The 23336-nt window shown below is 38.8% G+C and overlaps 2 protein-coding genes across 6 annotated transcripts in view; both read left to right on the top strand.

Annotated features, from left to right (window-relative positions):
• Positions 1-1570: 1570 nt before the first annotated feature.
• On the top strand, positions 1571-7476 carry LOC105049373 (squamosa promoter-binding-like protein 15). Of its 3 annotated transcripts, none has more exons than XM_010928993.4 (10): positions 1571-2360; positions 2988-3181; positions 3256-4046; positions 4356-4430; positions 4564-4671; positions 4759-4876; positions 5076-5211; positions 5304-5448; positions 5579-6181; positions 6381-7476. In XM_010928993.4, exons 1-10 carry the CDS (start codon positions 1762-1764, stop codon positions 6810-6812), a joined length of 3201 nt encoding a protein of 1066 aa, XP_010927295.2. In that variant the 5' UTR covers positions 1571-1761; the 3' UTR covers positions 6813-7476. The 3 variants fall into 3 exon arrangements, with proteins under 3 accessions (XP_010927295.2, XP_010927297.2, XP_073117701.1); XM_010928995.4 differs by having other exon boundaries at positions 1572-2360; positions 3274-4046; XM_073261600.1 differs by having other exon boundaries at positions 2222-2360; positions 2962-3181.
• A 12564-nt stretch (positions 7477-20040) lies between these two features.
• The window catches only part of LOC105049372 (TATA-binding protein-associated factor BTAF1), a 45091-nt gene continuing 41795 nt past the window's right edge, over positions 20041-23336 (top strand). The window contains exon 1 of one of the 3 annotated variants that reach the window (XM_073261840.1): positions 20041-20182. The gene's annotated coding sequence lies outside the window, so the exon portion shown is untranslated. The remainder of the gene's footprint in view (positions 20183-23336) is intronic. The other 2 variants (XM_010928992.4, XM_073261839.1) reach the window with 2 other exon arrangements.

The raw sequence follows: 23336 nt of genomic DNA, 5'->3' as shown, positions 1-23336 counted from the left end.
GATCTCTCTCTCTCTCTCTCTTAGCCAATGTCTAGTTCAGCCCTATTGGCTACATGAAAAGACACCTAGGATCAATATTATGTCTGCTGTAATGGTTATGCAATTGTTATGAGAATATCCAATAAGTTGTCTAGCTAATTGATAACCAACCTTTTCATGAATCGCCCCATCTACAGCCCTTGTGTTTTAGTTTGCCTTGAGAGTCTAAGCTATGTCCCTAAAGGTAGGGTTTGTATCCTTCATTCAAAAAAATTTGTCTTTCTTTATGTGAACTCATCATTGGTTTGCACAATAATTATTTCGAAATCTATACAGATGAATCAATGAAAAAAACTATATGACTTTGAGATGCATATAGAATGCGATCCAAAAATCGTTATAAATATAGGTATAGGAGAGATAGTACTGGTTTCATCATCCACAATCCTGATATTAGATTTTTGATGATAGATGACTGTCATCATTTTGAATCTTCTGTCTCGGATATGGAGCTTCATATCATCTAGATCGGTATTATCTTTACTAGGCAGTAGCTACATGTGGAGAAGATCTGTCTGGAGGATGATTCTGCTACTGTTTGGATCCAAAGAGGTAAAAGACAGCTTGAGGTTCATTTACTTATTCGAGATGTCCTTATTTCCTTTCGTCAAGCTGATATTTAGTGTTTGGAATATTTATTGGAAGGCAAATACTGTTGTAGATTGGATGGCGGTATATATTGTAGATCACGTCGGTGATTGAATTTGAAAATCGAATGAGGACTATTCGTTGATCCTAATTTTATCGAATTTTGTATATCTTGAATTTTTGGATTGCTTTCACAGCAGATTAATATTATCATCTAATAATAATAATAATAATAATAATAATAATAATAATAATAATAATAATAATAATAATAATAATAATAATAATAATAATAATAATAATAATAATAAAAGAACAGCCGTTATAAATTTTTCCGGGCGAAACATACAACCCCAACCCTATCCTTGATGCATTGTTCCATCAAAAATTAGTTCTGATGAGGCCTTACATGTGGGACCGGCCAGCCAGCAGTACTCGTACCAGGCCAGCAGCCTCGTGACCGGGTGCACCGAACTGGCGGCCGCAGGCCCCACGTTTATCGTGCACCCACCGCTTCCAACTGGCTCCACGTGAAGCAACTTTTTCTCCGTATCATCGCAAATCCAAGCGAATATAGGGGCATATCCGTCATTTGATCGGCAACTGCCCTACGCCTGCTGGTGGGAAGAACGGACGAGTCGAGAAGCCCGATCGCGTGGTCAGGATTCTGCCACGTATGCAAGGATGTAACAGTCGGTGGTGGCTCACGAGGCGCTCACCGAGACGCTCGGTCGCATTTTTTTACTCCATGCGGCGGTCCGCCTCGACGCCCGGTGAAAAAAAAAAAAAAGAGAGACCGGGTTCAGGGTTTGGTCGAGAGAATGGGGCCCAGCACTGGTACCGTACGGTGGCAGATCGACGACCGCGATCTCGGTAAACGCAGCCCTCCGTACGTCCCGCTGGTGGGAAACGTTTAGAACTCATCTTTCTCTTTTTAAAGAAAAAAATTATTCAACAATAACAGCTGTCGGAGGGAGACTAGTGGAGACCGGGTTCTGGGTCTGGTCGAGCTTTTCTACCACATCGCCGGAATATTCTTCTGTCTCCCTATTAACAGTGGAATCTGATCAGCGTGGAGCTGCGTTCCGGACAGCTTGATTTGACGGATTTAGGGTTTGGTTGGCTTCAGGAGAGATGGAGGGACAGGTGGGCGCCCAGGTCGGCACTCCGCTTTTCTTCCACCAGCAGCTCCCCGTCCAGTTCCATGAGGCGACGTCGTCCGGCAAGAAGCGGGATTTCCCTTGGCAAGGCCACCACCAGCAGCAGCGGCTGATGGGTGCTTCTCTCCCAAACAATAACCCCAGTGGCAATTGGAACCCCAAGATGTGGGCTTGGGACAGCTTCAATTTCGTGGCGAAACCCTCCGTCGATGCCTCTGATGTGCTTCGAGCGGTCGGTACAGACGTGGAGCAGAGGAAGAAAGGGGAAGAGAGTTCCAAAGGTCTGATCTTGGGCAAGGGTTTGGGAGAGGATGAGGAGAACCTTACTTTGAAGCTTGGAGGGGGCAACTACTCGGCGGCGGAGGAGCCGGTGGCGAGGCCCAACAAGAGGGTCCAGTCCGGGTCGCCGGGAAGTCGCGGCAGCTACCCTATGTGCCAGGTGGATGATTGTAGGGCGGATCTGTCGAACGCCAAGGATTACCACCGGAGGCACAAGGTGTGCGAGGTTCACAGCAAGTCTGCCAAGGCCCTTGTGGGGAAGCAGATGCAGAGGTTCTGCCAGCAGTGCAGCAGGTAACGGAATCCCTCCAAGTCAAAGCCTTTTTGGTTCATTGATCGTTTCCAGGATGACTTCTAATCGGATTTCTCCGATTGTTGATCATGTGTTTCTCTTCTTTAATTTGCCATTGGATTATATGGTGATTGTTTCTTTAGCGAACTTGTAATTCCTTGTGTTCAAGTATTTCTCTGAGTAAATCACATGGGTGAAATAAGATATGTGGGAAAGTTGTTGTTTTGCTTGGTTATGCAATTGTTCATGTTCTAGTTTATCAATTTGCCATAAATTACTAGGCGAATTTATGGTCAACGATCGATATGGATCCTTATTATTCATAGATTTTTCTGAGGTGATCAAAGCTCGTATTGAGATTGATTAATGTGGAAACTTTTGTTTGACTTACTTTAGAGCTATAGTTAACTGTCTTTCCAATTCATCTTTTTGGTTTAAAGCCAGCTAAATTTTATGCTCACAATCCAGTTGCTTTGGGGATTATCGCCATATGTAAACTGCATACTTGTGTACTCCCTCATGTAACTTGGATCTGGTTCCGAGCTCTCGGTGTTTCTATTTCTTGGTCTTGGCTTCACTCTTGTATCTTCTGATCCAAATCAGGAAGGTTTCCATGTTATGTTATTCAGATTTCACCCCCTTTCTGAGTTTGATGAGGGCAAGAGAAGCTGCAGACGACGGCTTGCAGGGCATAACCGACGAAGAAGGAAGACACAGCCAGAGGATGTTCCCTCCCAGTTGTTGCTTTCTAGAAACCAGGAGAATGCAGCCAATGGGAATTTGGATATTGTCAACTTGTTAGCCCTTTTGGCACGCTTTCAAGGTAAGATATTTTGCTTACAGGACAGCCATTTTTTGTAGGCTATGAGATTAAAGCCTCATCATATAAGATTGCAGTTCCCTGTAACAATGCAGGTAAACTGGCTAGCCTGCCCCCTCTACCTGATAGAGACCGTCTTATCCAAGTTCTTAGTAAAATAAGCAATTTGAACACTGCAAACTCTTCATCAAGATTACCTGTATCTGGAGGTTTTGATCTAAACGTTTCACAAGCTACCCAGCAAGGTTCTTTTGAACAATCCCCAAAAGGAAGTGAGAACCCTGCTGCACCATCAACAAGAAACCTGCTGGCAGTTGTCTCTGCAGCACTTACAGCTTCTGCCCCTGAGGCTATTGCTTCTCTTTCTCAGGGGAGCAGTGACAGCAGTGGCAATGATAAAGCCAAGCTACAATGTGCAGAACCTGCTACTGATGTCAATTCACGCAGCAAACCAATTCAAACCTTTCCTTCGGCGGGTGTAGTGAGAACCAACTGTATTAGTCGATCCCCAATAGAAGTACCTGAGCAACCAGTTCACGAGGCCTGGCCAAGTTTGCCATTGCAACTGTTTGGGCCTGCTGAAGGTGACAGTGCTCCTAAAATGGGATCTGTGATAAAATATTTATCCTCTGAGAGGAGCAACCCCATGGAAGAGAGTATGAAGCATGCAAGAATGTCAAATTGCAGGGAAGACAATGCAACGGTTGAACTAAGCACAGGTCGTGGTTGGAATGCAACACTAGAGCTGTTTAAGGACCCACAAAGACGACTTGAAAATGGGGCAGTTCAGAAGCATCCATATCAAGCTGGTTATACTTCCTCCTCTGGTTCAGACCATTCACCTTCTAGCTCAAATTCTGATACACAGGTAACACAACCAGTTTACGAGATCATATGATTATTGTTTGTCTTAATCGCCTGGTTCATCCTGTTTATTGGAGGGTGAGCCTTAGCAGAACAGTAAATTTACTCTGCTAGGAACCGGAGGTCACAGGTATGAAACACAAAACAGCCTCTTTGCATGAGGGTAAGGCTGCATACATCTGACCCTCCTGGGACACTCCAATGGCAGGAGCCTCGTGCATTGGGCTGCTCGTTTTTTCATCCTATGTATTGAGTAGTAATGTAAGCTTAGGTTGCCATTTTTTTAATTTAACATAATGTTGTCTCTTCATAGGATCGGACTGGTCGGATCATTTTTAAGCTCTTTGGCAAGGATCCAAGCAATTTCCCTGGGACGCTTCGTGCTCAGGTATGGTACCTGAGTAGGATATATCATGACATTTTGCTGAAATGGTTATTTGCCATTTTGTATTACCTTACCTGAAACTGTGTTACCATTTGCTTTGAATGATTAATTAATATGGAAGATTTTGTGATTTCAGATATTAAACTGGCTCTCGCTCAGCCCATCAGAAATGGAGAGCTACATTCGTCCTGGTTGTGTGGTCCTATCAGTTTATTTATCAATGCCATCAATTGCATGGGATCAAGTGAGTGGGATGTAGTTATTAGCTATAATTTGTTTTGCACTTTGGTGGTTTTTCCTCTTCAACTTAGGATATATGCTCGCTTTGCAGCTTGAAGGAGACCTTCTACAACAAGTCACTTCACTTGTCCAGTGTTCAGAGTCGGAGTTTTGGAGAAATGGGAGGTTCTTAGTTCGCACGAGTAGACAATTGGTGTCGCATAAAGATGGTATGTTCTAACTGTCTTGCTTTCAGACGGACTTTTCAGTTCTCCCCCCTCTCATTTTTTCTTATTCACATTTAAATATGGAGCGATTCTGATATTTCCATTCTTGTGGTTGCGTATGAAATTCGTGGAATACAATGATGATACGAATTAATACTTTGCAAATCGATAATTATAACATTGTGATGCTTATTTATCTCAGGGAAGATCCGCCTGTGTAAATCATGGAGGACGGGGAGTGCTCCTGAATTGACTTCTGTATCGCCTGTTGCTGTCGTGAGTGGGCAGGAAACTTCCCTTGTTCTAAAAGGTCACAATCTGACAGTTCCTGGCACCAAGTGAGTTGAAGATCGAGTTCCTTTATTTATGCAAGTAAATGTTATGAATAGCTGGCTCTCTGTTGGTCATAATTAAAAATTTATGAACGCAGAATCCACTGCACCTATATGGGAAAATACACATCAAAAGATGTCCTGTGCTCAGCTTATCCAGGCAACATGTGTGATGATTCCAGTGTTGAGAGTTTTGATTTTCCTGGAGGATCTCCCACAGTGTTTGGTCGTTGCTTCATTGAGGTGGCCATCCTCAATTTAAACCAGTCATTATAGCTGTCGAATTGGTTGATACTGTGGATGTTTATTGTCCCTAGTTGTTGTGATTGAAAAATTCTCTCGAAGTTCACCGATCTCTTAATTTCATGTGCAGGTGGAGAATGGTTTTAAAGGGAATAGTTTTCCTGTTATTATTGCGGATGCTAGAATCTGTCAAGAGTTAAGAGTCCTCGAATCTGAGTTCGATGAAGATGTTCGGATAGCAGATTTCATTCCAGAGGATCAGGTTCAGGAGAATGGGCAGCCAAGATCAAGGGAGGATGCTTTGCACTTTTTAAATGAACTTGGGTGGCTCTTTCAAAAGACAAATACCTTTTGTACCTCTTCCTCTCCTGATTTTTCTACAAAGCGGTTCAAGTACCTTCTAACATTTTCAGTGGAACGAGATTGGTGCGCTCTTGTTAAGACACTTTTAGATGTGCTTGCAGAAAGAAATTCCAGAAGTGATGCCTTGTCACAGGAAACACTAGAAATGCTTCTAGAAATTCACCTCTTGAACAGAGCAGTGAAGAGAAAGTGTAGGAAAATGGTAGATTTACTTATCCATTATTCTGTAAGGCATGGAAATGATAATACAAATATATACCTTTTTCCTCCAAACCTGGCGGGCCCTAGTGGAGTGACCCCATTGCATCTGGCTGCATCCACAGAAGACTCTGAGGACATGGTTGATGCACTGACCAGCGACCCTGAAGAGGTAAATTTAATTATAGTTCAAACCTTCACTGCACTGTCCTCAACAAATCTTTCATAGTATTTTTTTGAGATCCAGCTTTAAAATGGTGCCATCTTGTTGAGAGTCTTTTGTGTTATGCATTTAAGTCTCCCATGTTTTCTAATTAATTTACAAGGGTTTTCACAAGGTGATCTGTTTTGTTGTCTCTGAAACTTTGTAGATTGGATTGAACTGCTGGGATTCATTAAGGGATGACAACGGTCAGTCTCCATTTATGTATGCAACATTGAAGAACAATCATTCTTACAACAGTCTGGTGGCCAGGAAGCTTGCAGACAGGAAAAATGGCCAGGTATCAATTTCAGTTGGACATGAAGAGGTTTCTTTCGACAAGTCTTGGATAACAGGAGAGGCAGATAGACCCGTTTCCCATCCTTCGCGAGCAAGACCTTGTGCACTGTGTTCCGTAGCAGGTGCAGGTCGGCTCAGGCAAGCTCCCCACACAAGGGGGCTTCTCGAGCGCCCTTACATCCATTCCATGCTCGCAATTGCTGCAGTCTGTGTTTGTGTCTGCCTGTTCCTCCGAGGTTTGCCGCAGATTGGCTCTGTTGCTCCCTTCAAATGGGAGAATGTAGACTTTGGCCCAAGATAGTTTCTGTTTGGTGATGCTGTTTCGGACAATGGAGCAGCCAGTTCGCAGTTGCAGTTTCTGGTCACCATCAGCTATTTATCATTCTCTTAAATTTGTAATTCGTGGGGACCGAATTCATTAAAGGAAAAGGTTTGATTCTTTTTGCCGGTTGTCATGGTATCATTGGAGGGATATGCAGACGTGGTGGAACACGCTAGAGAAACGTTGAGATAGAGGATGAGGTAAAGGTAACACATGTTGGGTGGGGTTGGTTCTGAAAGCAACTTCAAATTTCAGAGTAAGGCCCTAATGGAACCAGGAACAGCAGCAAAGGCAACTGGTGAAACTTCGGAGGGGGGGGGGGGGAGGGGGAGGGGGATGGGAGGGGAGGATTTATTCTTGATGGAACTAGAGACTGGATGTAATGAAGCGTTCTTGCTTGTATTGGGAGGGGGGATCTTCTGAGTTCCTGGTGTTCGTTACACATCCAAGGCGGTGTGTTTTTGTTTTGCCTTTGCTTTTCGTTTTTTTGGTTGGATCCATGGGAAATGTAGCATGGAAAGTGCTCATGGATTCTGTGTCTGTAACAGGAGGGTTCAATTATATTACGTCACATACTGAAGCATGGTATCTACCAACTGGATGGATGGAGATAGCTCAATAGATAGATATACTGATTCTTTTATTCATGGTTTGAGCAACATTTGTTGACATCCTTATATTCTTGCGCCTTTCTTCTCTGGAAAGAAGTATATGACCGAAGACTTTTTGAGCTTATCTTCCCACGAGCGGATTCGATTGGCCCTATCTATGTGTAACCATTTGTTTCTCTCATCCTTGCACGTGTTTCTACTGATGAAGTTAATTATCTTTGGAATCATCCTCTTGTGATATTGTGGTCTTTGGACTTCGTTGATGCCGCATATCCTGTTTAGAGTAAACAGGCTGAAAAGGTGGCGGCTCGGGTGTTGACGTGGGGCATGGAGACTCGGGCGACGTGAGCTCACCACTTACGTCATGTGTGCTGGTGGTTTGCAGCGCGTCCGCGTCACGGTTACCTCCCTGCGTTTAAAGTGTTCGATACTTCGAGAGGGAAACGTGGGATGGTGGGAGAAGTTGGCAAGGTGGCTCGCGCTGTGCCGCAAAAGAAAACGATAAACGGTGTTTCATGCGGTGCAAAGCTAGCTCGAGATGCCTTAAGATCATGCCAAGATGAACGACCAGGATACTCTGCGGGAGGAATTGTATCTTGCACTTGTGCACCACATGGTCCTGCACGCCATCAATTATATAGTTCGGTGCACCTGAGATGAGCACTCTGAATAAGCCTACAGGAATGAGAAGCGATGATTGACAACATGTATGACCACATGGTACAAATTATTAGAATCCAATTTTTTTCTTCTATAGATCCACTGTAGAATGTTGACACCGTTGGAAGATGGTCCTTTTTCTGATGATAGCCATAAAAAACTATATGACATTTTGCGATGCAGCTTGTGCACAGCAGAAGATCTGTGCTTCTAATATAACATAGATAGCATGAGGCAAGTCTAATTTGTTAGTATTGCAACAACGATTCAAAAGCTAGTCTACGCGTGGGATTGTGGCAACTTGACGTATATGAGCAAGCATGCCATGTGAACTACACTCTTAACAAAATTGGGATTGCGGCAACTTGACGTATCTCAGCAAGGTGAACTACATGAAATAGCAAACACTCTTAATAGAGATGGGGTGGTTTTAGTCCACAAACCTTCATGTCATTTTTTGAAAAAAAAATTTTATAATCAGATAAATCATGAAAAAAAATTATTGTCAGATCTTTATCGTCTGTCATGTACATATATTGAGATATCTATAAAAAAAATGACTATGCGATGTTTATCTAAACTATTCAAATATTCTTTGAAGTTGTCCATTCTTCTTTTCTTAGTATGCAAGCGGTCATCCATTTTTTATGAATATTTTTAAAATATATTCGATCATAATTTTTTTCATAATCAATCTGATTATAAAATTTTTAGATTAATATCTTGTTACATCAATAAAAAAAATGATAAGATACGTCAGCTAATGATTTAGTCAAAAAAATCGGCTAGAATTATCGTACTTTTTCATAGAGGATGAACACTATTTTTGGCAAACCAAGTGCGGGGAAAATAAAATGCGGAAAAGTATGAACACTTTTTTGGGAACGAAGTGTGGGGGAAAATAAGACGACAATTGAAGGGGCCACACAAAAAATAATAATCTTACTTTTAGTAAAAAAAAAAACCATAAAAAACAACAAAAAAATAATACAAGACTAACTTGATATTAGGTGGGGTTCTAAGGATCTATCTGGCTAGCATTTTCCAAACAAGAGATTTTTCCCTCAGTCAGCATGTCAAATCCCATTGAAGTCGAGAATCAAATAGCTTAAAGCACAAAGACAGCACATTACGTTGTACGGCTAATTTAGAATCCCAGAACAAGACGTAATATCTTTGCCATGATTGGCTGGAACGCCTTACTGATAGGACAAAGTGCTCCATGAGGTCATCCAGAAAAGTAACTTTAATTACCTTTGAAATTCTCCGGTTCATCTGTCCATATAATTTTTGTCTCTCCTTCTTGTTAAAAACAAAAATATTTACAACTAAGATGGCCATATGTCAGCTTGACAATTGAACAAGGGTACCGTTGAATATATATATTGCATCAACATAATAAATTTCATATACCCTGTTACGATTCTAATAATATAAAAAATATCAATAATCTTACATCTATCATGTATCAAAAAAAATTTATATTTATAAAAAAAAATTATTTTTTCCACATGAGATATTTTTTATGAACAAAATTATGAGATCCATAGATCATAACGGACAATACCTCGTGTATCCGATCGAGTTCTTGTCCACAATAATAGTGCACTAGATAGAGACTGAGATCCGCTTCAATTTTCTAGGATTGAGATCCATCTCATCTAACTGTGGGACTCTTCGAACTGTATACAATCGGATTCTCCTTTGATTGGAGACACCAATAGTTGCACATCGGTTGTGAGTCAAAAGAGACTTGCGCTTATAAAGAGAAGATCGTCTTTCCTACGTGAAGTATTTTTTGAAAGACAAAATCGTAAAATCTATGGATCAGAACAGATAATATTTCACGTGTTGGGCTGAGCTCTTGTCCACAACATATACCAATTGATTCTTTCTATATATCATCTCCTAGTCCAATGTCCACTATTTATCAAAACATGAACTAGATAAATGTATCATTTACAATCTCATCCATCATCTTTTGTGCTTATATTACATTACTTATATTTTTCTTTTTCAAAGATAAACACCGTATCTAATGGATGATAAGAAAGTTTGCTCGGAATCACCTTCATCACTTTCATGACAAAGATATAGATGCCCGTTAAAATCATCAAAGTATTGGTTTTTTTAAGTAGGTTGGATAAATTAATTAACATGAATATAAAAATATTTATTTTTTAAAAAAATATAATATTTAAAAGTTAGCAAAAAGATTTATTGAAGAATTATGTAATATAATTTTAAAATGACTAGCCACATAGCCTATCATCGAATCAATAATATTATTAATTTTTTTGTAAATATATGGTATTTCAATAGAGTGCCAGATATGCAACATTCGCTAGCAGCGATGAAAAAAATAAGAAATAGTAGTTTTTACTTCAAAACTTATATATATATATATATATACACACGATTTGCATGAAGGGGCTTGAGCTCTGGTTTGTTTGGTAAATCGCTTGGGTTCTGGTTTGCGGAAGGGATGGAATACGGACGGAACGAGAGGGTGGGAAATCACCACTCACTCGGCAGGGGCGGCTCAACATATTTGGAGGCCTAAAGCTAAAAATTAAAATATAATTATTTAATTAAAATTTATATAAATTTTTTATTAAAATTTTATTTTTCTAACTTTTTGAGATGCAAAATTTTTAATCAAATTTTTATAATCAAGTTCTCCTAATATTTCTTTTTCAATTGATAATATAGCCAATCCATTTAATCTTTCTTGAGACATTGTTGATCTTAAGTAAGATTTTATTAATTTTAATTTTGAAAAACTTCTTTCTGCCGAAGCAACACTTACTGGAATTGTTAACATTATTCTAAAAGCAATATATGCATTTGGAAAAGAGTCGAGTCGTCTTATATTATTGAGTATATCCATTGGACTGTTATCTTCCACTTGTATAATTTCTTTTAAAATTTTTAGCTCTGAAAATAAATCTAAACCATCAATATCAGAGTAGTTATTATATTTTAAAGAACACTCAAGATTAAGACAATATTCTTTCAAACTATCATTATCTAATGACTTCAATTTTTTACCACTAAATAGAAAACCAAAAATATTTTCATATATCTTAAATTGTTCAAATCTATTTTGGAGTGAAAAAATTGCTTGATCTACTATATATAAGAAATAATCAATTCTAAATGATTCTTCAAGAGATTTTGTTATTTCATTGTCAATATTCTCATCAAATTGTTTCTTTCTGCGAATGATACGCTTATCATGAAATTTAGGTTCTATTTTCATTTCAAATGCAATTTCTTTAGAAGAAATCATAGCGGATGCAAATCCATCTTCTCTATATTTTTCAAAAAAAGAAAGAAGACCTTTTAATTGTTCTATAGCAACATCAATATGCATATCTGTTGATTGTAAACTTTTGCTAACTGAATTAATAGCAAATAATATATCATACCAAATAGTCATACCTAATTAAAACTCAAAATTTTCAAGCTCATATGTTGCTAAGCAATTAGCTTCGCTTTTAGTTTTAGGATCTTCACTAACTTCTGCTAATTCCAATAAAGCATCTCTTATTTGTGGAGCTTGAAATCTTATTGCTTTAATACTTTCAATACGACTTTCCCAACGTGTTTGTGATAATGATTTAAGAGTTAGACCAGAAATATTATCTTGCAAAATTTTCCATCGTTTAGTAGAAGAAGAAAATAGTGAATAGATACGTTGTACCACTCCAAAAAATGATATAGCTTTAGTACAAGAACTAGCCATATCACAAAGTACTAAATTTAAACTATGACAACCACATGGTGTATAAAAGGATCTAGGATTTATATCTAAAAGTCTTTTTTGCACTCCTTGTTGTTTGCCCTTCATATTAGATCCATTATCATATCCTTGTCCTCTTAAATTATTAATATCAAGTCCAATATATTTTATTTCATCCATAATGACATCAAAAAGACCTTTTCCAGTTGTATCATCTACTTTTAAGAATTCAAAAAAATATTCCATAATTTTGATTGGACTTGATGAAATATCTACACATCGCAATATAAAAGACATTTGCTCTTGATGACTTGTATCTGGAGTGCAATCAAGTATTATTGAATAATATTTTGCTTCTAAAATTTTTTTAATAATTTTATTTTTAATTTCATTTGCTAACAAATTTATCAATTCATTTTGTACATTATGTCCAAGATAATGGGTATGAATTTTATCATCTTTAATACGTCGAATATGTTCTTGCATTACCGGATCGAATTCTGCAATCATTTCAATTAGACTTAAAAAATTTCCATTATTTGTTTGATAGATCTTTTCATTTTTTCCACGAAAAGCTAAATTATTTTTACCAAGAGTTTTTACTACAGCAAAAATTCTTAATAAGACTTTTTTCCAATGTTCTTCATCTTTATTTATTTGTTCTTGAATACTTTTATCAATTGTTTTATTTTTTAATAGTCTCATTTCTAAATCAATCCATGAACACATATTAATAACATGCTCATTACTCATCTCATGACTCTTAAGTTTAGCACTAAGATTTCTCCAATCTCTACTACCAACATTAGCTAGTTTACTTATACTAGAAGCAGAATTAAATAATTTGCAACAAAAACAAAATACTCTGTCTAAGTCTTTTGAATAAACTAGCCATCTTCTTTCATACTTCTCTCCGTTTGTCAATTTTTGAATATAGTATGTAGTAGAAAAATGTCTTGAAAATTCATCTTTAGGAAAATCTATATCATCAATTCTAATTGGACCTTTTTCTACTAATAAATCTCTCAAATTTGTATCAATATTTGTCCATTGACTTGGATCATAAATATTTTTAGGAATGCAATCATTTAAATTAACCGATTGATTTTCTTCACTATGACTTTGAAGATTATCTTGAATCTCTTCGTTGACTTTTTCTTCTTCTAATATTTCATTATCATTTAATTCTAAAGAATTATTAACTTGTTCATTTAAAGAACATTCATCAATATTTTTTAATTTATTATTTTTATTACTTGTAAAGAATTTATCAAGAGCTCCTTTTTGAGATTGTATTAAACTTTCAATTTTTCTTTTTTTTTGAAGCTTTGAATAACCAGATTCATATTTTCGAGTTGACATATTTAAATTCTTATTATGAATTATCAAAAAGATATAACTATTATAATTATTTTATATTTCTTAAATAGTCAATACAAGATCAACAATCAAAATTTTTAATTCAATGAATCAAATATTAAATAAAATAAAGACAATATATAATAATATAATATAAATTTTAAATTAAATAAAAAATAGATAAAGATTAGAATAATAATACCCGATTGTTCAATGCTGATTGTAAATGAGAATAATAGCACCCGATTGTTGAATGCTGTGTAAAATATGGAGCATCCACTGCAATACTGTTCCACAATATTTTTATCAATTGTCTAAATATAACAATATAAAAGAAAAAATAGTAATTCAGGTTATTGAGGTTGGTTTTATAAAAAAAATAAAAATGACCGTTAAAATTTTTACCGTTGAGTGGTTACTGGTTGGACTGTTTTAATTACCGCTGCCGTCTGCCTGCCGCCCGCCGCCCTTTTTTTTTTTTTCCCCACGCAGCCACGCTACCTGCCCATCAGCCACCGGCCACGTGTTTGATTTTTGAAAAAAAAAAATTGATGCCACAGCAGGAGTGCAGGACAGACCTTTCATCTTCCGTGCACCGTGATTGTGACCGGTCACCGGCCGATCGGCCGTCGGCGAGCCGCGACAGGCGAGTGGAGACTGGAGAGGAAGCGGAGAGCCTCCTCGAGGCGCTTGAGGACGGAGAGGTCTGAGGTAGCCCGTAGCCGGGGAGGTCGGCGTCGGGGTCGGAGACTCGGAGAGGAGGGGCCGCTCGAGGCCGTGGACGGCCGACGGCGTCAAACACCTTGAGAACGGCGCGTCGGCGGCCGCGGGGCTGATGGCGCGGTCGTCGCCGTCGCGGTGGGCGCGGATCGAGCGGGGGCCTCGAGGGAGGGCCGGAGGGGAGGCGCTGGTGGTCCGGTGGATCTCGTCGAGGCGGGGGCCGGCGCGGGCCAGGCGGCCAGCGCTGCCGACAGGCTGTCGGATCGGCATCGGGGTCGGAGACTCGGAGAGGAGGGGCCGCTCGAGGCCGTGCCGCCGTGGACGGCGTCAAACACCGCGGGCCAGCGCTGCCGAGTGCCGACAGGCTGTCGGATGTGAGCCGTGAGCGAGCGGTCGAGCGCCGAGCGTCGGGGTGAGCGAGCGGCCGAGCGCCGAGCGCCGGGGGGCCTCCTGGGGGCGGGGGCCTAAGGCAAGGGCTTCGGTGGCCTTGCCCTTCAGCCGCCCCTGTCACTCGGTCATTAAACAAACAAGAAAAATCTAAATGGCGGCGGCCCCGCCCACCGCGGTCCTTCGCGCCATGCGACCGGAGGCCCCCGTTGGTTGACGGATTGGCCCGTTCAACAGAGGTAACGCGGCCGGACACGGAAAAGAGGAGACTTTCTTGGACAAGCTGAAAAAAAGGAACAAGAAGGTGGCTCAAGTATCAGGGTCTAAAGGCACGGTCTGTATGGCATTATAAATTTACGAGAGTCATGGGTCCATTCAATGCAGCTTGGTGGTGTATCCGCTCGGAATTGGGATGACATGTCCTGTAGTTTATATAAAATATATCTATTATCTATTACATATAACAAAAATGAGCTCTCCGTTGCCAATGAAAATATCCATATTAATAATATTATTAATATGGTCCTTTACTTTTAGATAATAAGTAAGGCTGTTCTTTAATATGGTTCAATAATTTAATATGTTCTTTAATTTTTATAGTCTATTATAGATATTTAAAATGACAATAATTGTGCAGCAAACTTCCTACTCCTCATGAAAATTAATTATATTCATAAAAAGAATTGCTCTTAATAAATTATAAAATTTTAATATCTTCTTTTTTGATAAATAAAATTTTTATTTTGACAAATAAATCTCTTATAACATATTACTTAATATTAACTTTTGTAATGCTAAAAATCAATAAAGAATAATAAAGTTCATTTAATTATCAAAATATCTTTTTTTACTCTTTCAAAAATATCCTTTTGATGTGATTTAGTGTAGCTTCGTGCACTATGGTCAATTAGATTGAGTTGATTTCTATGTAAGAAAAATTTTTTATACATCACGGACGGTGCAGAATATACATACCATCTATGATGATTGGTTCATGTACGGAGCCAAAATATGGTGCGTAAGAAAAAAAAAAAATTGGCTTCATGCATGAGCCAATAATCATGGATGATGTGTGTGGTTGGTTTTGTACCATCAATGGTGCGCAAAGAATTTCTCTTCTAAGTAATTAACCTATGGGCTCTTGTCGTGGGTTACTAATAAAAGGATAGCAAAACAGAAGCACGCACACACAAAAGTACAGCAAAATGTTAGTATAATAGATTTCTTCCTTTTGGATCCCCCTATGAGTCGAAAACACACATAATATCCCCCCAGTGGCAATAAATCAGGGACTTGCAAGAATGGCAAAAACTTTGGGGTCTGCATCATGGAATAACCTTGGTCCCAAGTCGTGCCTATGCTGCCAGTCTTCTTGAGACTGGAGATGCTTGAAACTTTTTGATGTGAGGTAGATGGCTAGGACATGTGAAGCCAGAGATGCAAATTGGGCCTAGCCAGCCACCGGGCATGTTGTTTGGTCCATGTTCAAGGTGGGCTAGTTAAAGAGGCAAAACATTTGATCGAGCTTGAGCCAGAAATTTGTAGCATAATGTGGTCCAAGGTGGCAGCCATGTATTGAAAGTTTGTTATCTCTTAATACATGTATCCCACATTGTTCTGGATGTAGTTCTGTCGGTCCAATATATAACATCTACATTACTATGGGTGTTACTATATTGCTCGACTGAAATTTAATTGATCATGGGTTGAAACTACCCAATAAAATTACACGAGGGCCAACTGGAATTAGCTTCTACCTAGTTGCTTGCTGTATTGTTGTTTTAGGTGGATGGTTGTAGGTATTTGGTTGTTTGCAATTGGATAGATACGAGTAATTGATTTGTGTATAAAGAGTTATTAGGAGTTTTGTAAGTAAAATGTGCACGCAACTCAGATTGCAGTTAAGGTCTAATCTATTTATCTGGATGCCTGCACCTCAAACTATATGGTAAGTTGAGTGTACATTAAGCTGCAACTCATAATAGATAGATCGACCATCCATGAGGTGAGTTACAGGATTACAATTACTCGAGTCTTCGAGCTCTCAACTCTTTTACTCTTCCCCATGTCCTTCACAAGCTCATTTATTATCTTTTCATAAGCTCCCTTCCTCCCTACAAGGTGTAGCCCCACTTCAGCCTTTTGCCCCTTGCACAACACCTTTCACTAGCATCGCAGGCCTAGGCTCTTCCTAATGCTAATGTTAAACTCCTCTTCACTCCTCATTAGTTACTTTCAAGATTGGCAATTTGTAGTTTTAGATCTACTTGACGACAAGAAAAAAGCCCTCGTTGTGGTTTTTATTAGAACACTCGTAAAGAAAACGGATAGTGCACCCAATCATGGTAGCGGCATATATAGCAACAAGGGAGTTAAAGGTAGTGCTATGCCGACAAAAAAATCGAACTCTTTGATAAGCTTGAAGGATAGAGGAGATGTGGTCAAAGAGAGAGAGGAGGAAGAGATCCAATAAAAAATAATAGAAAAATTTTAAAATCTTTTTCTTTATTTTGAAATGAGGGGGTAGTGGGAAAGGGAGAGAAAGGGTGAAAAGAAGTTGGTTCACCAACCAATCTTTGATTGGTTTTGGAGGACGAACTCAAAGATCAACTAGGCTATCATTGCCATCTCTCTTTTGCCATCCTTATTATATTTCCTTTTATTTTCATTCCTCAGTTTTATCCCCCTTTCTCTTCCACCATTCCACCCGTTTCCTCTCCATCCAGCCTCTTTATCTTCGAGGCTAAATAAAGTAGGTTAAATCCTAGCAACTCAGCTGCTTGTAACTCAAATTCTTTAAGTGCAATGCTCCAAACAAGTCCAAAGATCCTTGTGTTGCATGTAGAGATGCATGCAAAAAATGAACACAACTCAAATATATTTGCAGTAATTAAAAATATTAGATATTATCATAATTTTATTATGATAGTTTTTATGTAATAAAATAATAATTATTACAGTAATATAATAACAATATATAATATATAATTTATGTATCTCGTGAAGATATACAATAATTATTATAATATTATATTGTGGTCTTCTATGCCATTATATTATATTTTATTCTAAAATAGTCAGGCATAATTTTTCTCTAGGTTGGAGGGTTGAGCAAATAATTGAAACCCGAACAAACTCATCCAATCCGACCAAATAAACATCGATTTTAGTCGGTTGAAAGACATAAATCAGGTAGAATCGGATTGTGATTTGTAAAAAATTGATTATTTACAATCGGATTCGGTTTCTACATTTTTAACCTGTATAAAATTTATTACAGTCAAAGGCCCATGGCTCGGTACGTAAGATATTGTCCGCTTTGGCTCATGACCATCTTTAGACTTCAGTGAGTCTTGGTCATTTAGAACCTCACAGTTTTGCCCTTTAAAAGGTGCCTCGCATGGAAAGGATGATCCCTTTTTATATAAACTAGATTCTTCCTTGACTCCAACCAATGTGGGACTAATGATATCTTTTTTTTCACACTACAATATAGCCCCCTAGTCAAGAGAGGAATCTATATACTCCCATAGACCATGTAGAAGAAAGGACATCATTAGTCCCATATTGGTTAGAGTCAAGAGAAAATCTAGTTTATATGGGAGGGGATCATCCTTCTCATGTGAGGCGTCTTTTAAAGGATAAAATCGTAAGGTTCTAAATGACCAAGACCTACTGAAGTCCAAAGATGGTCATAAGCTAAAGCGAACAATACCTCACGTGTCAAGTTACGAGCCCTTGATTACAACATTGGCGTTAGAAGGAGAGCCTGACCCTCCATGGACTGTGGGGCTCCTTTTGCCTAAATAACGCGGCTCCTTTTGCCTAAATAACGCTCCGTGGGAGTACACAGACACAGTTTGTGGGAGTACACAGATTCTCTTTTGATTGAGAGGACTATATTATGGTGTAGAAGAAAGTGCATCATTAGTCCCACATTGGTTGAAGTCATGAAAAAATCTAGTTTCTATAAGAAGGGACCATCCTTCTCATGTGAAACGCTTTTTAAAGAGCAAAACTGTGAGACTCTAAATGATCAAGGCCTATTGAAGTCCAAAGATGGTCATGAACTAAAGCTGACAATACTTTACGTGCCGAGCCATAAGCCCTTGATTGTAATATTATATTATGGTATAGAAGAAAGAACATTATTAGTCCTATATTGGTTGGAGTCAAGAAGAAATCTAATTTATATAGGAAGGGACCATCCTTTCCACGTGAGGCACCTTTTAAAGGACAAAATCGTAAGACTCTAAATGACCGAAGCCTACTAAAGTCCAAAGATAGTCATGAGCCAAAGTAGACAATACCTCACGTGCTGAGCCATAAGTCCCTGACTGCAACATTGATGCTAGAAGGAGAGTCTCACCCTCCATGAACTGTGGGGCTTTTTTTTATCTAAACACCACTTTGCGGGGAGTATACAGACACAGACTATGAAAGTATATAGATTTTTTTTTGACTTGGGGGGGCTATGTTGTAGTGTAGAAAAAAGGGCATCATTAATCCCATATCGGTTGGAGTTAAGGAGAATTTAGCTTATATAGGAAGAGATCTTCCTTCCTACATAAAGCGTCTTTAAAGGTTAAAACTGTGAGATTCTAAATGACCATGGCCTACTGAAATCTAAAGATGGTCATGAGCTAAAGCAGATAATACCTCACATGTCGAGCCATGAGCCCTTGACTGTAACAAAATCGAACCCAATCGATGTAGTATTTCACAAATTCATTTTTATTTGGGAACGGCATCATTTTGACTTCAATTCTTTATGCTAAAAAAAATTTCTATCATCTATTTGAATTTATGAAAATATTAACATTGAATTGTTGATGAAAGCATATTAATCTGAGATAATTTTAAAGTGAAAATTTTTAAATCTAATTGCAGTAAATCTTTTCTTTTTCTATTTTATTTTATATAAATTCAAAAATAAACATAAAATTTGTAACTAATAAGATTTAGATTTTTTTTATATTAAATTGATAAAAAAAATAAGTTTAAGTGAACCAACATTGGATTTAAAATCAACATTGAAATTCAAACCAACACAACCCATCAGAATATGCTACAAACCATTCACTTCAATTTCATATGATTTATACATGATAAATGATCGGCAGTGGATTAAATTTTCTTCAACTTGATTGGGTTCGGTTGGATAAAATTATTTTCTCAACCTGATCGAATCTAATCCGTGCTTAGCTTTAGCAGGTTGCAGTAATCAAAAAAATTGTAATAAAATAATGGTGTTATAGATAAATCTTCAATGTAATTTCAGAATGTTTATAAACTCCTGCCGGCCACCGTGTGTACAAAGTACATGAAAATTTGATATAGGCATAACGTTCACTTGCAATTTTTGATGAACAGCTAAATTATATCTAGGGTCATATATAAGCCAAGCTAACCTAAACTCTCGACCATTCAAACTCAAGTCATTTCAGCAAGGAGCTCAAAATTGCTTCCAGATAGCCATTTCACCACGGACTGGATCCAGACAGCTATTTTAGCTTTTAAGATGGTGCAATCAAGATAGCTTCTAATTCATCGTCGGTTGAGCCAGACCAGGATGTGGATCCGGCCCGGACCCAGAACCATCTGGACCGCGGCGCACCCGTGAGTGGGTTACGTCCCTCCCGCGCATCGCGCGGGGTTCCGACTGGTTCCTCACTGGTTTTCCCCCACATCTCAGATATGCCTGCATCTTTATTTATACCACCATGAATCCCCTTCTCGGCCCCTCCCCAACCCTCCCCCCTCCCTCGATTTGGACGGTCCGCGTCCATCCCCACCCCTCCACCGCCTCCCTCCTTCCCCACGTCCCTCCGCCACTGGCAGCCTCTGGACACCGGCAGCCATCGTTGGTAAGCGCTCTCCCTCTATCTTTTTCTTTTCCCCCTTTGAATCGTTTGAACCCTGCAAATCGCCGACGCCCGAAACAGGGATGCTCTAGGTATTGCCCGGTTCTCGTCTCTGATCTCGAAGATATAGTGCGGAGCAGCGGCGATGGGCAAAGATTGAGTTAGGGTTTGGATTTTTTTGTTTTTTTCGTTTTAGTATGAATAGAAAGACCTTGGCTGAAGCGGTTCTTGGACGGGTGTTGTGATTTAGGGTTCCAGCTTTGCTTATAGGGTTTAGTGATTAGGGTTGGTTGACGAAGGGATTGTATGTGTGAAAAATGGTTGAGTTAGCAGTTATGTTCTTGGTGATTATTTTTGAGAGTTAATGCTGGAATTTCCATCGGTTTACTGGTCTGTTTAGATTCTCATGGTTCTTAATTGCATGCAAATCATCGATGGGTTTGAGTTATCAGATGATCCAGGCCTTTTCTTTTTTTGTTTGATGATAGAGAACCTTAGGCTCTAGAAGATTGAAATGCATTTTTAAATCTTGATGAATCATTGAGAAAATGCTAGACGATCAGATATTTTTTGCATATCAACTCCAAATTGGTTCTGCTCCAGTATCTGACGGAAGCACTGACGAAAAGAAAAGCAAAGGAGAAGAAAAGGATTCTTGAGAATTACAATGGAACATTCTCAAGAGAGGTTCTTGATGAAAGATAGCTTGCGTACTTAGCTTAACCACGGGATACCTAGACACATGCTAATTTCATTCCTTGGTAGCTTGCCTAGTGGGTGTTTTCTACCATATCAGCTTGTTGCTTAGGGCTACTCTTGTCAAAGTGATGAAAGCATTGGGCTGGCAGTCCATTTGTTGTGCCTTTGTTACTATATTCTCTCCTTGCAATGGTTACGTGTTGGAGCCAAAATGCTTTACAAGATATTCTTTGTACCGGGCATCCTTGTATTGTTTGTAGGTACTTTGTATGCCCAATATAGAGGTGTCTGGGACAATGATCTTGCCATTCTCGTTGTCATTGCTTCTAGAATTTGCAATCAAAATAAAAAAAAAATTCATTGAAGTCCTTTACTGGCCTATTGTATCTGTAAACTGAAGCTATATCTCTTTTCTGCTAGGCTAGATAGCATTGAATCAACCACCACGAGTTTGTACATGTGGAATCATGAAAAGCCACAAGGTTTTTCCACATTATATCTTGTGCTCTAACCTGATCCCTAACCAAGGCTTGGGCTTCATCCATGGGTTGAACTCTAGGTTGACCAGGGAAGCATTTCCATAACACCATTCAGAAAGGAAATCCATTTTTGTGACGTTTCAGACCTCAGGAAAGTCATTTCATATATTGACTTGGCCCCATGAATGAGGCACTGGCAATGCTATTTTCTTATCAGAAGCTGCATTTTATGCTTATATATGTGATTGGAGATATGTCAAAATTTACTTTAAAAATAATGTTTCAACAAGGCAAATTAGTCGAACAGCAGCTGCCAAATTGGTCTTTGGGATCTGAGTGTAGGAAAGACACAACCTTCCAGTGTCTAAAGCATTGCAATTACATTGTGGAACGTCAAAATGCGTCCGAAAATGTTGCCAAACCACTTTACACTTATTTATAGTATAGTTATTATAGTACAAGAAGAAGCTTTATCCATTCTTTCCTAATGAATGTCTTATGTTATGATTATCCTTTCACAAACCTAAGAAGTCATCCTTTAAAAAAAAAAAAAAAAGAAGAAAAAGAAAACAACCAATGGTTTCTTCCTCCTAATTTGACCCACAGTACCTTATCACCTGATTTGCAATGTTCTTCCTAAATAAAGTCATGAGTTAGACACAGAGTCAACTCGAAAATGAATGAGAATACGAAAATGATTTATTTCTCCTAATTTCACCTAATGCTCTTTCATTTGAGTCCCGTTGTTGCTGCTAAACAATGGAAGGATTTAGGTCTTCTTATGACGGTGGAGATCTTATGTCATGCCCGGGCGGGGAGGGGGGGGGGTCGAGCTGGTCTTCTACTTCTTCATCCATGTCATTTGGTCACAATTAGTCAAGAAATGTCCTTATTAAACATGTCTTTAGTCTTTTGTTGGTCAACCCATCCTTGAAAAACCTCTGATTTATAGAAGCGTAAGCGATCAAGTCACATCACTGACACCACAAGAGCTTAGTGTATATCGTGTATCTAACCTCAAATTGGGAGTTCCTTAAAAAGGCTCTTCTCCCAACCTATTCTCCATATTGTAGACAATCTCCAAGAGCCAATACTCCAATTGAGCCTATTTCTCCAAGATCTATTTTAGATGATCGCTCTCTCTAGGTTGCATTTGTTCCTGTTACAAATTGTTAACTGTAATTTTTTAAAAAGTGGTGTATGTGGCTGCATATGTGGGTGCAGTCCCTGGACTGCATCACATTCCTGATATGTGATTATTGAAACGGTATAAGGGTCGAGTAGGTGGTTTATTTAGAGTTCTATGGTTGCAAATGTGGTCCCACTTAGTGCTGTCTGACTGTATTTGAGGCTTTCTTAGTATTATGCAGCTGCGTATGTGGCTCACTCTTCTGCAAGCTTATGCAAGCAATGTGTATTTAGTCTGTTGGTGGCTGGATTCATGTTATGATCAGGGTGCATGTATTTTCAATGACATTATAATTATTTCTAGCATGTATTAAGTGCTGAGAGTAAGGAGCGATTGTCAGTTGTTACTGTTATTCATGTTGCTATTATTATTATTATTGTATTCTATTTAGCTCAAAAATATCTGAATTATGCTAACCAAATATGTGCCTCATATGCTAGAGTTTATTAATTCTCTCGTAGCTATTCTAGCGCATCCAAACGGGGCCTTGTTGTGCCAAATTGGGACTTGTAGTCATTTTTTTTTGAAACAAGCTATTCCACATGGTCGTCCACATTGCTGGTGCTCAAGTTTTTATTCTTATTTATTTATATAGAACAAAACTATCATATGAGTATGTAGATTAGATGCTTTCCACCATACCACAGGCTAGTTGCTGAAATTGCTGCCTACTGATTCAGTTGCTTAATTGTTGCGGGTTAAAGGGTTACCCTTAGCTGAGGGAGAATTGTCGAGTATGCATGAACTTGGCACTTGAGATCTATTTCATTTAACTGGAAAGTTTCCCATC

Source organism: Elaeis guineensis, chromosome 8 (assembly GCF_000442705.2).
Source record: "Elaeis guineensis isolate ETL-2024a chromosome 8, EG11, whole genome shotgun sequence".
In the NCBI taxonomy this organism is placed as follows: domain Eukaryota; kingdom Viridiplantae; phylum Streptophyta; class Magnoliopsida; order Arecales; family Arecaceae; genus Elaeis; species Elaeis guineensis.
This window is presented reverse-complemented; position numbering and strand designations above follow the sequence as displayed.

Coding starts and splice junctions, on each gene's coding strand:
- LOC105049373 (XM_010928993.4), top strand. CDS start 1,762: ATGGAGGGACAGGTGGGCGCCCAGGTCGGCACTCCGCTTTTCTTCCAC. Junction 4,047..4,355: donor GCTCAAATTCTGATACACAG/GTAACACAACCA, acceptor GTCTCTTCATAG/GATCGGACTGGTCGGATCAT. Junction 4,431..4,563: donor CTGGGACGCTTCGTGCTCAG/GTATGGTACCTG, acceptor TTGTGATTTCAG/ATATTAAACTGGCTCTCGCT.